This window comes from Phoenix dactylifera, chromosome 6, assembly GCF_009389715.1.
Source record: "Phoenix dactylifera cultivar Barhee BC4 chromosome 6, palm_55x_up_171113_PBpolish2nd_filt_p, whole genome shotgun sequence".
In the NCBI taxonomy this organism is placed as follows: domain Eukaryota; kingdom Viridiplantae; phylum Streptophyta; class Magnoliopsida; order Arecales; family Arecaceae; genus Phoenix; species Phoenix dactylifera.
The window spans coordinates 9735439-9749346 of record NC_052397.1 but is presented as its reverse complement, the minus strand read 5'-3'; the positions used below and the strand labels follow the sequence as shown (position 1 = coordinate 9749346).

Genomic DNA, 13908 nt, shown 5'->3' with positions numbered 1-13908 from the left:
AAGAGAGAATCTCAGTCCGAGTTCAATCGATGGTCTGGGTTTGGTTGTCAATAGCATGGGTCAACCTAGATCAATCAACATGTTTGCCCATGAGTCAAGAGAGAGAAACTTTGCAGCGAGAGAAAGGGTGGAAGACAGATAGAAAAGAGAGAAAAAAGAAGCTTCTCTCTTTAAGCAAGGAAGAGAAAGGAAGAGGGTAGCTGTAGGTGATGCCCGGGGTCAAGGACCTATGGCCAACCAACACACGTCCGACAGCCGGCGGTGACTGGCAGCCTGCAGCACCAAAACCAACAAAAATAGGAGTCCAACCTCTTAAATTATGAAACCAATGCATTCCGGTGGCTTGAGCTCTGGCCACAGCTTCCAACCACCATGAGAAATTAATGAAAGCCTCCGACGATAAGCATCGGCAATGGAGGTAGCCGAAATTGGAAGAAAATAGGGTCGGTCATCAAAATAGAGGAAACAGGGTATCGCCCTTTTTCGTCAATAATCTAGCGATTGCCGGTTGAAAACGAGATTCCAACGATCATAGAAGAGGAAAAGAGGAGAAGAAGAAGAAGTGGAGCACATACCTCGGCTGGCTAGGTGGTCCAATGGCTCCTTCCGGCGATAAATCGAGGAAGAAAATCGGAGGAGGAGCTTGGGATTGGTGGCTTAATCTCGAGTGAACTCGAAGAAGGAAGGGGATCTTTAAATAAATGATCCCGACGTTGTCCGGCCAGTCTCTGGATCGCGATGAACTTCCGATCTTTATCGTGATCGGAGAGGAAAAAGACTCTAGCCGAAGTCTTCCTCTCAGTTGCTCTTACATGCATCGCACGTGCAGCTCAAAGCCAAAATAGTTGGGTTGGTGAAGCGGACCAGGCCCAGTCCCTGGTTTCACAGATTATTCAAAAATTAAGTTGATGCTGCAAGCCAAAAGGGAAGTTCCAAGCACCAGCTGGAATAAATTCAATTGAAGGCTTCCCCACTTGCTTATTTTTAAATTATACCTTCCAAGTCATTGCTCCTAAAGTAACACATGAATGGTTCAACACGTGTTGGGTCCAGCGCCAACTCATGGTCATTTGCTTCTTATCTCCAACTAGCTGTGACTTTTCTTAGCACCATCATTTATGTCCAAAGCCTTCTCGAAAGACATCGTAAATTTAGCTTACCAGTCCTACAACTTGATGAACAACATAGAGCATGCCACGTCATGGATCAAGTCAGACGGGCACGTCGACTTTAACGCATGCCTATTAGACTCTGAGATCTATAAATACCCCTTATTCCTCTCATTGCTTGCACCTCAAAACCCAAGCTATTCCAATCACAAGGTCTTCTTTGTCTTCCCATCTCTATCTCCATCTCAAACTCCATCTCGATCTTGCTTTGTTGTTGATTGGGAAGGAAGTAAAGCGAGATGCAGAACTTTTTTGATGCTATTCTGGGGAAGCACCCGGAGGGGGGCAAGGGGACGAAGATTAAAGGGACGGTGGTGCTGATGAAGAAGAACGTGTTGGATTTCAACGACTTACACGCCTCGTTGCTCGACCGCATGCATGAGGTGTTGGGGAAGGGGATCTCCTTCCAGCTTGTCAGCGCCACCGTCGGCGATCCCAGTGAGTTCTCCCTCTTTCCATTTCTCCTCTCCTTTCCTAATAGCCAATAACTTTTGTTCATCATATTCTGGCTTTGCAAAGACTTGGTTTCTTCTAACAATCGGATGCAAAGACTTGGTCTGCTGTGGTTCGCATGAAACCCATCCATGGGATGGCATTGAAGGCTCATGTGGACGGCAGAGACTTGGGTTTTGCTTAGGGACGCTTTGTGCGAGTCATTGACTTGTAGCTAGGATTGACTTGACCAGTGGGCGAGCATGAGGGAATAGCTTCTTCCTTGCCTGCCACGTTATCGGGAACGATTGGATTTGGCCTTTCCTGATTGCTACAATAAGCAATGGGTTGGGGTCGTGGTAGAAAATATCAAGGAATCTTCATAATGGGACGGGGACCGGAAGTAATTGTCCAAGTTGCATTAAAGTGATGCCACACCAAATGCATGGCCTGATCACCACCTAACCCTATCAACCTCTGTGGATCAAATCAATCCCTTCTACACCTAACCCTATCAACCTCTGTGGATCAAATCAATCCCTTCTACCCGTAACCCTATCAACCTCTGTGGATCAAATCAATCCTCTGTCCCACAATGGACGAGAGAAAATATGGTGGAGAATACCGAGCGGGATGGGTCGGAGTATGATAAGATGGATAAAATTAAATAAAATAGATTGGACGGATCGTCTAGGATAAAATAAGACTAATATAATTAAATAAGATGAATTAGACAAATCGTGCAACCACTCCAAAAATACTATTTGGCTGGAGTTGCTTTGCCCTCCAAAAAAAAAAAAAAAATTATTTTTTATTTTTTATTGCATCCGGACTCCTATGATACATTTATCTTAGAAAAAAAAAAATAAACGGATCGAATAAAAAAATAAAATAAAATTAAAAAAATAATTATTTTTAAATATAAATATATATTTGGATCCGATTAGAATCAAGTTTACTGTTATTCATAATCATTTTAGATTTGTTTAAGATATGGTAAAATCCACTCTATTTAGATCAAATTGGCTCATATCGGCGAGATCAAATTGCCACCCCTGGCCGCCTAATATTGCTGCTCATATGGGATTTTGGCTAACCCAACCCAACTGTAATATTTGTCCCACACATCATGTTTTCCCTCTTGTACGGTGACATGATGACAAAATGACGCCAATTGAATCAATGCTCTGCGCTCCCCGGCCAAGGAAGGGAAGCGGACGCTGATAAATACCGTGGTGGTCCATGGAACAGATAACGGGAAGAGAGGGAAGGTGGGGCCAGCGGCATACCTCGAGGAGTGGATCACGACGTTGACGTCCTTATCAGCTGGCGAGTCCAGGTTCAACGTGACCTTCGACTGGGATGAGAGCCAAGGCATTCCAGGGGCAGTCATCGTCAAGAACAGCCACCATTCCGAGTTTTACCTCAAATCACTGACCCTGGATGGTGTCCCTCGCAAGGGAAGTATCCACTTCGTCTGCAACTCCTGGGTCTATCCAGTCGACAAGTATAAATACGACCGTATCTTCTTTGCCAATACTGTAAGTATTGTTATGGATTCGATTACTCCGACACCTGTTGATGATCACCACTTAGTTCACCCAGGATTTGATAGTTGGAGATTGCTGCCAAACAAGATGAGATCGATGGTCTCAGTCGAGTCCTGTTTGTGCTCAGCCAATCACTGACTTGCACATTCGCTGTGAACTGCATGGTGATCGAAAGTGGATGACTTTTAATTTTTCCTATGGGCTCTGATTGTTTACTATTATTTTAACCATATGGGGTTGGACTAGGCCAAGTAAGGCCAATTTGAATGAATGAGCTGCATCGCTATGAATTAAAAATTGGATAGGCTTCTGAAAAGGAAAATGGTAAGCATCTCCCTGCATTTGATTGCTTCTAAAAGAGCCTCCCGCTAGCCAAATTTAATTTTAGCAGGACCAAGTCCACCTTTGAGCTGATGGACGAATCCAACTAGAAAGCAACACAGCTGTAGTTTTTTTTTTTCTTTTCCATGTTCTTTGTGCCGTGTTGCTTTCTAATTGGGCTAGTCCACTAACTCAGCGGTGGATCTGATATTCTGATCCAACTAATAATTTCTCCACCCACCAAGATTAATGGTCTTTCGTGTGTGTTTGGATGTGTCAAGCTTTGGTTAAGGTACGGGAGTTGTCATCTATTGTCTGTCATAAATCTTATGCACTTTTTCCTAAAGAGAATATCCACTTCTTCTAGAGTACTTGCAGGATTATAGTTGGCGGGTGCAGACATTGCTGAGCATGAAAAGGATTTGCAGAAACTTTAGAGGCATTAAGGTTTTGGAGCATGTCATCTTTTATACTTAGAGCCTCTGCTAAAAAAAAAAAAAACAAGTACATACACAAATAGTAAAGCTAAATTATGCTATTCAGAAATTACATTGAGATCTCTGTCAAACCATGGCTATTTGGTATTATGAATGTTTAAAGTGTCTTTTACATTATACACTCAAATAATTGTTTCAAATAACTCTTGTTAAACAAGTGATACTACTGTTAATGATATTGCATAACGATCAATTTGATTCTGCTATTGTTGAACAAGTGCTATTGTTTCTTGTACCTTTTTCTTTTTTAATTTTATAAAAATCCAAAATGTCATTAATTTGTTGCTAAATAATATTTGCCTTTACAACAATGAATTCAAAAGGTACTCATCCAAAATTCTACATAACCCTTTCAATGACCTATGATAGCTTCTGCCAAATGATTTGCACCTTTTAATTTATGATGGAGACTATGGTTTGAAGTTTGAAATTTCATATACATTGCTTTCATGATATAATCTCATCCTTGATTATCATGAATTATTGTAAACTTTCCACTGCGCACCACAAAATGTTACATACACCTCCACATTGTTGTGGCTTGGCTTTTCTTATCAAATATTTAGCTTGGCCAACTCGAATTCCTTCCATCACTTGCCAGGCAAACATAAGATCAGGTGCACCTAATTCTAGGAACTATATTTTGTTTTTATGTTCAAAAGCCCAAGAAGACAAATGAACTAAATTGAAACATATACATGAGGAAACTCTTTTGTTGTTCTGAATTATTTGTATAGTTGTGGCGCCTTATTTAGCATGTCTGAACCCGAATAAGCTAGAAAGGATTCGCACATGACATAGTTCTCAGCCTCTGTGCTGAGCTACCCTACTTATATCCATAATCCATTAGAAACTAGGATAAGAAACTGATTCCTGATCTGGTTGTGGATAAGAAACTATGATACCTCATGTATTGGACATGATTGCTTGATATTTAACATAAGGGTAACGGCCCTCTTGCATCAACTACTATATTCTGGCTTCTGAGTTTTGACTGCCTACACATCTCCCAAAAATTAGGAAGCCAATTACTTCCAACAAGGAAAAGAAAAAAAAAATCAGAAGGAAAAATATATTGGCAATCTGGAATAGTAATTAGATGTTGGTTCATGGAGGGATAGTAGCATCTTGATTGCATGCGATCTTCTTTCTGGACCTAAACAGCCTAAATTATCTACAATAATTATGACAAAATTCAAATAGGTGTTAAGCTAGCAGTTAAGCAAATGACTATATCTGGATCCAAAGCCTACACCTAGCACAAAAAGGATCTAAGTCATCCTTGAGTAGCCTAGCATATTTTATTGCAAAACCTAGACACCAATTCTCTCTCTAAGTAATAAAACTAAGCAAGGATCCTCTGCGATGCACGGATAACATGTACCATGTGATACATGATGTATATTGTTTGATGGTGGTCCATCTCCTGATGACGTACAATACTCTGTGGTATGACCCGTGCACCGTAGTAAGATCTTAGTTGAACAAATCCTATCCCATTTTCCACTCTGAAATCCCTAATCTGTTTATCTTGTTCTCAATATTGATCACAAGTGGTCTAGCCTCCTGATCCCGGTATTGGTACACGAAAAGGGCTCTTCCTGCCCGGAAATTTTCAAATGTCCTGTTCCATTGGCTAACTAGCATTCAGATTTAAATGTTGATGCCCTGGAATCTTGCAGACTTACCTTCCAAGCAAGACGCCCGAGCCACTGCGACCATACAGACAAGAAGAACTACTCCATCTCAGAGGGGACGATGACAGCGGCGAGCTTCAGGAGCATGACCGGGTCTATGCCTATGCTTACTATAATGATCTTGGTAACCCCGACAAGGGTGCCGAGTATGCTCGACCAGTTCTTGGTGGCTCCAGCGAGTACCCTTACCCTCGGCGTGGCCGGACCGGTCGGCCCCCTACCAAGACTGGTAGCTTAATTGCCCCCTAAAGCTATCTATCCCATTGCAATGTGGATAGGAATCACCAGACAAGCTCAAACTTATGTTATCCTCGTCTCTTTTTATTCCTCCACAGATCCAAACACTGAAAGCAGGTTGCCACTTCTGAGCCTCGACATCTACGTCCCCCGGGACGAGCGGTTCGGGCACCTCAAGATGTCGGACTTCCTTGGATACGCTCTCAAGTCATTAACCCAGTCGCTGCAACCAATCCTCAACACTCTGTTCGACAAGACCCCGATGGAGTTCGATTCATTCCAAGACGTACTGAACCTCTATGAAGGTGGGCTGAAGCTGCCCGAGTGCCCTGAACTCGATGAGATCAGAGATCGGATCCCTTTCGAGATGATCAAGGAACTTATCCGGTCCGACGGGGAGCAGGTGCTTAAGCTCCCACTTCCTCAAGTCATCAAAGGTATACATTGCTTAGTGTTGCCCTTTAGTAATCAGCATGACAAAGTGATACTGATGGTAGTGTCATACTACAGAGGATAAGTATGCATGGAGGACTGATGAAGAATTTGGCCGAGAAATGCTTGCCGGCTTGAACCCTGTTATGATTAGGCGCCTCGGGGTAAATTGAGGTTTATCTATTGGCAGTTGATCATTAGGCCACGGACGAAATGAACTAAGCAACTCCAATCTTGCAGGAATTCCCTCCAACCAGTAAGCTCGATCCAAAAACTTATGGCGACCACACCAGCTCAATAACAGCAGCTCAGATCGAAAAGAATTTAGAGGGCTTGACAGTGGATCAGGTATGGGAATTAATGAACTATTAAGGAATGCTGCATTGTCAACTGCGTCATGATGATTCTAAGAGACTGAGTTCTGTTGCAGGCATTGAAGAGTAACAGGTTATTCATTTTAGATCACCATGATGCCTTGATCCCTTACCTCAACCGCGTCAACTCTACATCCAACAAGGTATATGCCTCTAGAACTATACTATTCCTTAAGGATGATGGCACTCTGAAGCCACTGGCCATTGAGCTGAGCTTACCGCATCCCGATGGGGAGCAAAAAGGCGCTGTCAACCAAGTATTCACTCCAGCTGAAGATGGCGTCGAGGCTTCAATTTGGCAGTTGGCTAAAGCCTATGTTGCTGTCGACGATTCTGGTTTTCACCAACTGATCAGCCACTGGTATTGTCTGTCATCATGCTCTACACATCACATTAAATTACGCATCTATTGAAGCTAAAGCAGAGCATGACCATTTTACAGCTATTGAAATCTATGGAATTCTTTGCCGTGGTTGCAGGCTAAACACACACGCAGCGATCGAACCATTTGTAATTGCGACAAACCGGCAGCTGAGCGCAATGCACCCAGTCTACAAACTTCTGAGCCCCCACTACCGTGACACGATGAACATAAATGCCCTGGCTCGCCAGATCCTCATCAATGCCGGCGGCGTCCTTGAATCGACCGTCTTCCCCGGGAAATATGCGATGGAGATTGTCTGCGGTGGTTTACAAGGACTGGAAAGCTCCACAGACCACGCAACTTCACAGATGATCTCCTCAAGAGGTACAAAATATTTACATGCCATCCAACATCTGTTACATGCCCTTGGTCCTACTCCAAAGAGCTAATCTTAGCTCATTTCATGACAGAGGAGTTGCTGTCCGGGACCCGAGCAGCCCATACAAGGTCCGGCTACTGATTCAAGGACTACCCTTACGCAGTCGACGGGCTGGTCATATGGTGGGCGATCGAGACGTTGGGTCACAGACTACTGTTCCATTTTACTACTCCAGCGACGCGGCGGTCCGGGCCGACGTCGAGCTCCAGGCATGGTGGAAGGAGGTTCGGGAGTCGGCCCACGGCGACAAGAAGGACGAGACATGGTGCCGAAGATGCAGACCTTCCGGGAAGCTGACCAAGACATGCAGCACCATCATCTGGGTGTGCCTCCGCCCTCCACCGCGGCCGTCAACTTCGGACAGTACCCTACGCCGGCTACCTCCGAACCGGCCCCACCATAAGCGCCGGTTCATGCCCGAACCGGGAAGCCGGCCCTACGAGAAGCTGGAGAAATAACCCGGGACGGGGTCTTTCTGGAGACCATCAGCGGCCAGTTTCAGACCATTCTCTGGGGTGTCCCTCATAGAGATCCTATCGAGGCACTCCTCGGACGAGGTGTACTTGGGCCAGAGGGACACGCCGGAGTGGACGACGGACCGGAAGGCCTCTGGATGCTTTCAAGCGGTTCGGGGAGCACTTGGTCGAGATCGAGAACCGGATTCTGAGGATGAACCAGGACAAAAGGTTGAAGAATCGGAATGGGCCGGTGAAGATGCCTTACACGTTGCTGTACCCGAGCACGTCCGACTTCTCGGGTGTCGGCGGGCTCACCGGGAGGGGGATTCCAAACAGCGTCTCCATTGAAGAATTTGTTTAGGATTTGCTAGGATCGTTAGCTTTGGAAAATGGCTGTTGGAGTTTGTTTCCGTTATCCTCGTTTGGGTCAAATGCATGGGACGTCACTTTGAGTGATGGTTTTGATTAGATACTTTAGCTATATAAATAAATGGTTCCCTCTAGTGATGATTTTTCTTGTTTTTTTTTTTTTTTTTTTTTTTTTTTGTATAAGAAAATCATCGGTCATCGCTAATTTGTTTAATTCTAAATACAAAATTGATGTATGTCCAGATTATCCATTACTATTCTTTAAATATCAATTGAAATTAATATATATGTATACGAATTTGATATGCCGCATTCAAACATGACTAGTCGGTTGAACGAAGATTCAAACACACCTCATGATGCTAAGATGTCCCGTTCAAATATGACTTATGGGTTCAACGTATTTAAGTTCGACAATGAAAAGATGCATGGCCATGATCGTAACAAAAGGCCAATGGCTGACTAATGGTCGGTGTTGATCCAATTTGGGGAAGTTAATTTGAAATCCTTTAATGTCACACTGTTGGAAGACGAACCCTACTATCTTAGCACATGATATACGTTAACTTTCTCTATAAACTCGAGCATTTGGGATCTGGTGGTTAGTCAACATGATATTAGAGCTCATGTCTTCTAGAAATAACGAGTTTGAATTGCTTCAATTTAATAAGTTATTTAATTAGCTTCAGTTATTCTGATTATGGTTTATCTGGACTCAATTATACTTCCACGTAAATAGTTAAATAGTTTGGTGGCACATGAAGAGAGTGTTAAGCTTGATATACAATGTTGACCTTTTTCTTATAAGCTTAAGCTTTTGGGTTTCTAGTTATATAATACTTGGACTTGGCTAAGGTGTAACCATTTAAAGGTGGTTCCCTCGCTTAAATAATAAACAGATAATGAATCCCTTAGTTCCCCCATTCGCATGTCGTGACCTAACTTCACGCTCCACCATCCCTCGACTGCCTCCCGCTTGTGCCTTCTCCCTTTTTGTGAGAGAATAGTCAGAGCATTGGGGTAAGCAGCAGTGAGTAGTGCCTCCCTCACCACCAGAGCCAGCCCAACCCTTAGGCGACTGAGATGGTCGCCTAAGGCCCCGGCCCAAAGAAGGCCCACCGCAAGAAAGGCCTCAACGACAAAATGAAAAAGAAAAAAGCCCTTCTGTGAGTTCGCTTTAGGCCGGCCCACTGCAGGGAAGGCCTCAAAGACAAAACGGTCTTAACCCCAAATACATTGGGCCGCTCCTACTCACCACTGCCTCTCTTCGCCGCTTTCTCCCCTCTCAAACACCTCCTCTTCTCTTGCATCCACCAACAATGATACTCCTATCCCATCCTTCTCTCTCATGTAGAGGAAGCCTTCTTTCACCACCTTATCCTCCCATCTCTCGCTCCTCTCCCCTATCCCACTCCCTCCTTTCCTCCGTGGGTGTGGGTGTGGGTGTGAGTGTGAGGTAGTTGGTGAGGAACCATGAGCTCTCTTCCATCCTCTCACTTTCTCATCCTCTTTGTTATTTCCTCTCTTCTCTTTCTCTAAGCTAAGCCCTAGCGGGACCACCGTTATGCCACCTCCTATCTCTTGCCTCGTGAGAGGAAAACAAGGCAGGGTTAGTAGGCAAGCTATAGAACATGAGTCATCTCCCATGTTATAATGGATGCTATTTTAGAAATTAAAATTTTAGAATTTTTAGAAAGTTTTGGAAAAAATTTTAACATATTGGCAAGGTACTAATAGATACATATACGATTTTTGGTGTTACGAGGTCCTGAGGAATCATTGTGAAGTGGTTTAATTATCTATAGAAGTGGCCCAATGCATTTGGGGCCTAAGACGAACTTACTAAGAGGGGTCTTTTTTTCTTTCTATTTTATCTTTGAGGCCTTTCCTGCAGTGAGCCGATCTAAGGCGAACTCACTAAGAGGGGACTTTTTTCTTTCTGTTTTATCTTTGAGGCCTTCCCTGCAGTAGACCAGTCTAAAGAAGAACTCACTAAGAGGGGTCTTTTTCTTTTCTGTTGTGTCTTTGAGGCCTTTTGTGCTTTTGGGCTGAGGCCTTAGGCGATTGCCTCAGTCTCCTAAGGGTTGAGCTGGCCCTGGTCATCTAGTTGTTGGCATCTAAAAGATAACGAATGTTTTATACTTTATAATGTTCATTCAAAATTATTTATAAGGTATCATGTATATCCAATATTGAGCAAAGTATTATTATGATTTTGAATCTATGTGCATATAAAATTCTGCAACCATATGAAATCAATTATGATTGCATTACTATTTGACTTCATAGTTACCACCTATTATATATAAATTATGTTGTATTATGTACTTGGATCAAGCATGTCAAGTTTGTTTGTCGTGTCTTCAGTTGTAAAATCTCTCAATGATATTTGTTTACATCCCATCTCAACGACCTAGCTAGCGGTTGAGGAAAAGCATCATGTGGATTTGGTATGATGAAATCAGAGTAGGTGAGTCTAATGTGATTGTTGATGAAATGGACAATTTAGCCATAACAAATTTCACCAAGTAAGGAGATATAGATCGAGGAAGCAGAGTTCGGTGAAGAGCAAGCCAAAAGCTTAGAACGTGGCTATGATTAACATGATATATAGAAATAGACCAAGGTCTCAAAGATAGTCCCAAATATAGAATTGCATCTTAGGTTGAAAGGAAATGATTGTTGGTCTAATGGTTGTAGAGCAATTGTGATGATGAACGTGCATCATGGAGGGCAACTATTGCTAGTTATCCGAACTGCTAAGACTAGAGGCTAGATCTAAGAATAACCATTAGAGTGTGCAGTTGTTATCTATTAGTATAAATAAGTGAAGAGTGTATTTTATAAAAGACCCTTCAACAATTAATCTAATGAATTTTTATCTTTTTTTTTTTGCTTAAACTATCTTTTATTCTAGAAGTAGGTGTAACTTACCTTGCTATCATAGCCTAGTGCTACACTTTTACCATAGCCTAGCACTACATGTTTACATAACTCAGCGTTAAAACTCCATCTAGTTCCATTTTCTTTGAACAATGGTATGATGGTGGCAAAACTTCTTGAAGGTCAAGATATCTGGACCCATGCTCCTTTCTATCCTTCCTTCAATACATATTTTTCTAGCTAGCATAATATCCATAGTATCCCATTGCACAAATCTAGGCCTCGCCCAGTCAAACTTGGTAAGCTGCCCTTTTTCTCAACCAACCAACCTCCCTAAAGATTTTGAGTTCTCTAGCTTGCCTGAAATGGGACAAAAAGGACAACAATAAACTCTCTGGTATATGTGGTGGAATATTGCGTAGTTAACGTTACATTATCTCTAGTGGGATACTACATAGTTATCATCATGTTGTTTTCAATTGGACAACTATGAGCAGGCATCATTTCACTGAGACGACGATGGAAGCTTGCTGTATAATAACTCCTCTACCAATAGATCTTTTCAAGAAGTGATCATGCGACATCAGACCTATCTGGAGGTATATAGGCGCAGCCTATTAGAGATGTTTTTGAATCAAGTGGCTACCATATTAAAGCTATTTGATAAGTAGAATAGGAGGACTATATAGTTCATAACAAAGTAAGTAGAGAAACTTGATTTTGTTATTGAAGACTAGGGTCCCCAAGCAAAACATGCTGTGATGCAGACTATGGTAGATTTGGTTGATCAAAGGACTAAAGGTGGTGAATCAGCCTATCTATTTTTAGAGCAAAATGCTAAGAATCTTGACCAGGAGTTATATTGTGTCCTCAAAAATCTTTGCCAAGGTAGAAAGACTATGTGTAAGAGGTCACGACAGACCAAGAAACATACTTTGGTCAAAAAGATTAGCCATTTTCCTATGGGTAGATGATAGTGTTGCCCAGATAGACAACCCAAGAGGGGGGGGGGGTGAATTGGGTTTTAAAATAATTTGAATAATTAAAACGATGTGGTTGACTAATTAAAAACTATTGCAAGTTATTTAATTAATGCTAAGTGCTGTGAGTGATGTGAGGGGAAGAAGAAGAGAGACAATCCAACACAAACACAAGGTTTTATAGTGGTTCGGAGCTAACCCTTGCTCCTACGTCCACTCCCCAAGTCTCACTTGGGAATTCACTATAACCCCCTTGGATTACAGCCGGTTGTTTTCCAAGCTCACAACCAAACTTGTTGTTTTACGAGCTCACAACGAACTCGGTCGGTTTTTCCAGGCTCACCGACTAGAACCGCCCCGATTGTTTTCCCGGGATCACAATCAAACCCTTACACACGTTGGTTTTAACTCGGCTCACCAACCAACCTCAATCCCCTTGATTCAATCCCCGATTGAACCAAGTAAATACAAGTTGTAGAAAGAAAACAGAAAATGAGCTTCTCAAAAAGCAGATGAAAACAATATGAACAATAAATGAAGTTAAGAAGCCTCAAACGCTTTTAGATTGGAGATGAGGAATGGCTTCTTAAACTTCTGGTCTCCTCTTGAAAGAGTAGTCGACTTGAATGCAGGAGAAGGAGGCTTTAATTGCTGGGAAGATGTAGTTGGAACAGTAAATGCAGATCTTCCTCTTTTTCGTTGAAGAGCACGTTGCAGAGCTTTGAATGCTTGATTAGTTGGAGTGGAATGGTTGTTCTCTGCCTTGCTACAGTCCTCTGTGGCTATTTAAGCCAAGCCCCACGGAAACTAGCCGTTAGAGTGCTTTTCTGCCCGTTCTGAACACTCTGGGCAGCCTGACAATATGACCGTTGGTGGGTTGGAGTCGACTCGCGCGATCAGGAGTCGACTCGGCTGTAGCGGGAGTCGACTCAATTTTCCGGAGTCGACTCGGCAACTGTTCCAAATTTGAATGAAAGTTGCCTTCACGACTGGGAGTCGACTCGTCTTGACCTGGAGTCGACTCGTCAACTTCTGGAGCTGACTTGGCAATTTTGGAGTCGGCTCATCCACTGAAGTCCGTGGATCCAATTTTGAATTTTGTCCACTCGAGTCAACTCGACTGTCCTGGGAGTCGACTCGAATCTCAGAGCCCGAACTCCCGATCCTCTGTCTTTTGGCTCGTCCAGTCTTGGAGTCGACTCGAATTTCCTCGGAGTCGACTCGGCTCTCAGTTTCCGAAACTTGGTCTTCTGCCTTTTGATGTGAAGCTGTCTTGGAGTCGACTCGAGATGTCTGGGAGTCGACTCGAATCTCAGAGCAGTAACTTGATCTTCTGTCTGTTGATGATTGCGGAGTCTCGGAGTCGACTTGCGTATTGCGGGAGTCGACCCGAATCTCAGAGTCCATAAAATGCTCTCTGACTTTTTCTTTGTGTACCGCTGAGAGTCGACTCTTGCTTTCTCTGGAGTCGACTTGCCACCTATCGGAGTCGACTCGCGTTTCACTGGAGTCGACTCGAATCTCAGACCCGAAAACTGTTCTCTGACTTTTCTGCCTGTGACTGCTTGGAGTCGACTCTTACTTCCTTGGAGTCGACTCGGTGAACATCGGAGTCGACTCGCGCACTTCGGGAGTCGACTCGCTGACAGGTTCTGAGTTGAAGCTTTCTGTCCTTTGCTCTGTTCTCAGTCGGAGTCGACTCGTAC

The 13908-nt window shown here is 43.3% G+C and overlaps 1 protein-coding gene across 1 annotated transcript; it reads left to right on the top strand.

Annotated features, from left to right (window-relative positions):
• Positions 1 to 1165: 1165 nt before the first annotated feature.
• LOC103715746 (probable linoleate 9S-lipoxygenase 4) lies at positions 1166 to 8590 on the top strand. The gene is given in 17 exon segments (XM_008803483.4): positions 1166 to 1607; positions 2853 to 3142; positions 5652 to 5895; positions 6002 to 6340; positions 6414 to 6499; positions 6576 to 6683; positions 6766 to 7070; positions 7189 to 7384; positions 7386 to 7427; positions 7429 to 7457; positions 7544 to 7598; positions 7600 to 7650; positions 7652 to 7672; positions 7674 to 7838; positions 7840 to 7891; positions 7894 to 8111; positions 8113 to 8590. Coding segments are annotated over 17 exon segments (2619 nt in total). The 5' UTR covers positions 1166 to 1408; the 3' UTR covers positions 8332 to 8590.
• Positions 8591 to 13908: the final 5318 nt, after the last annotated feature.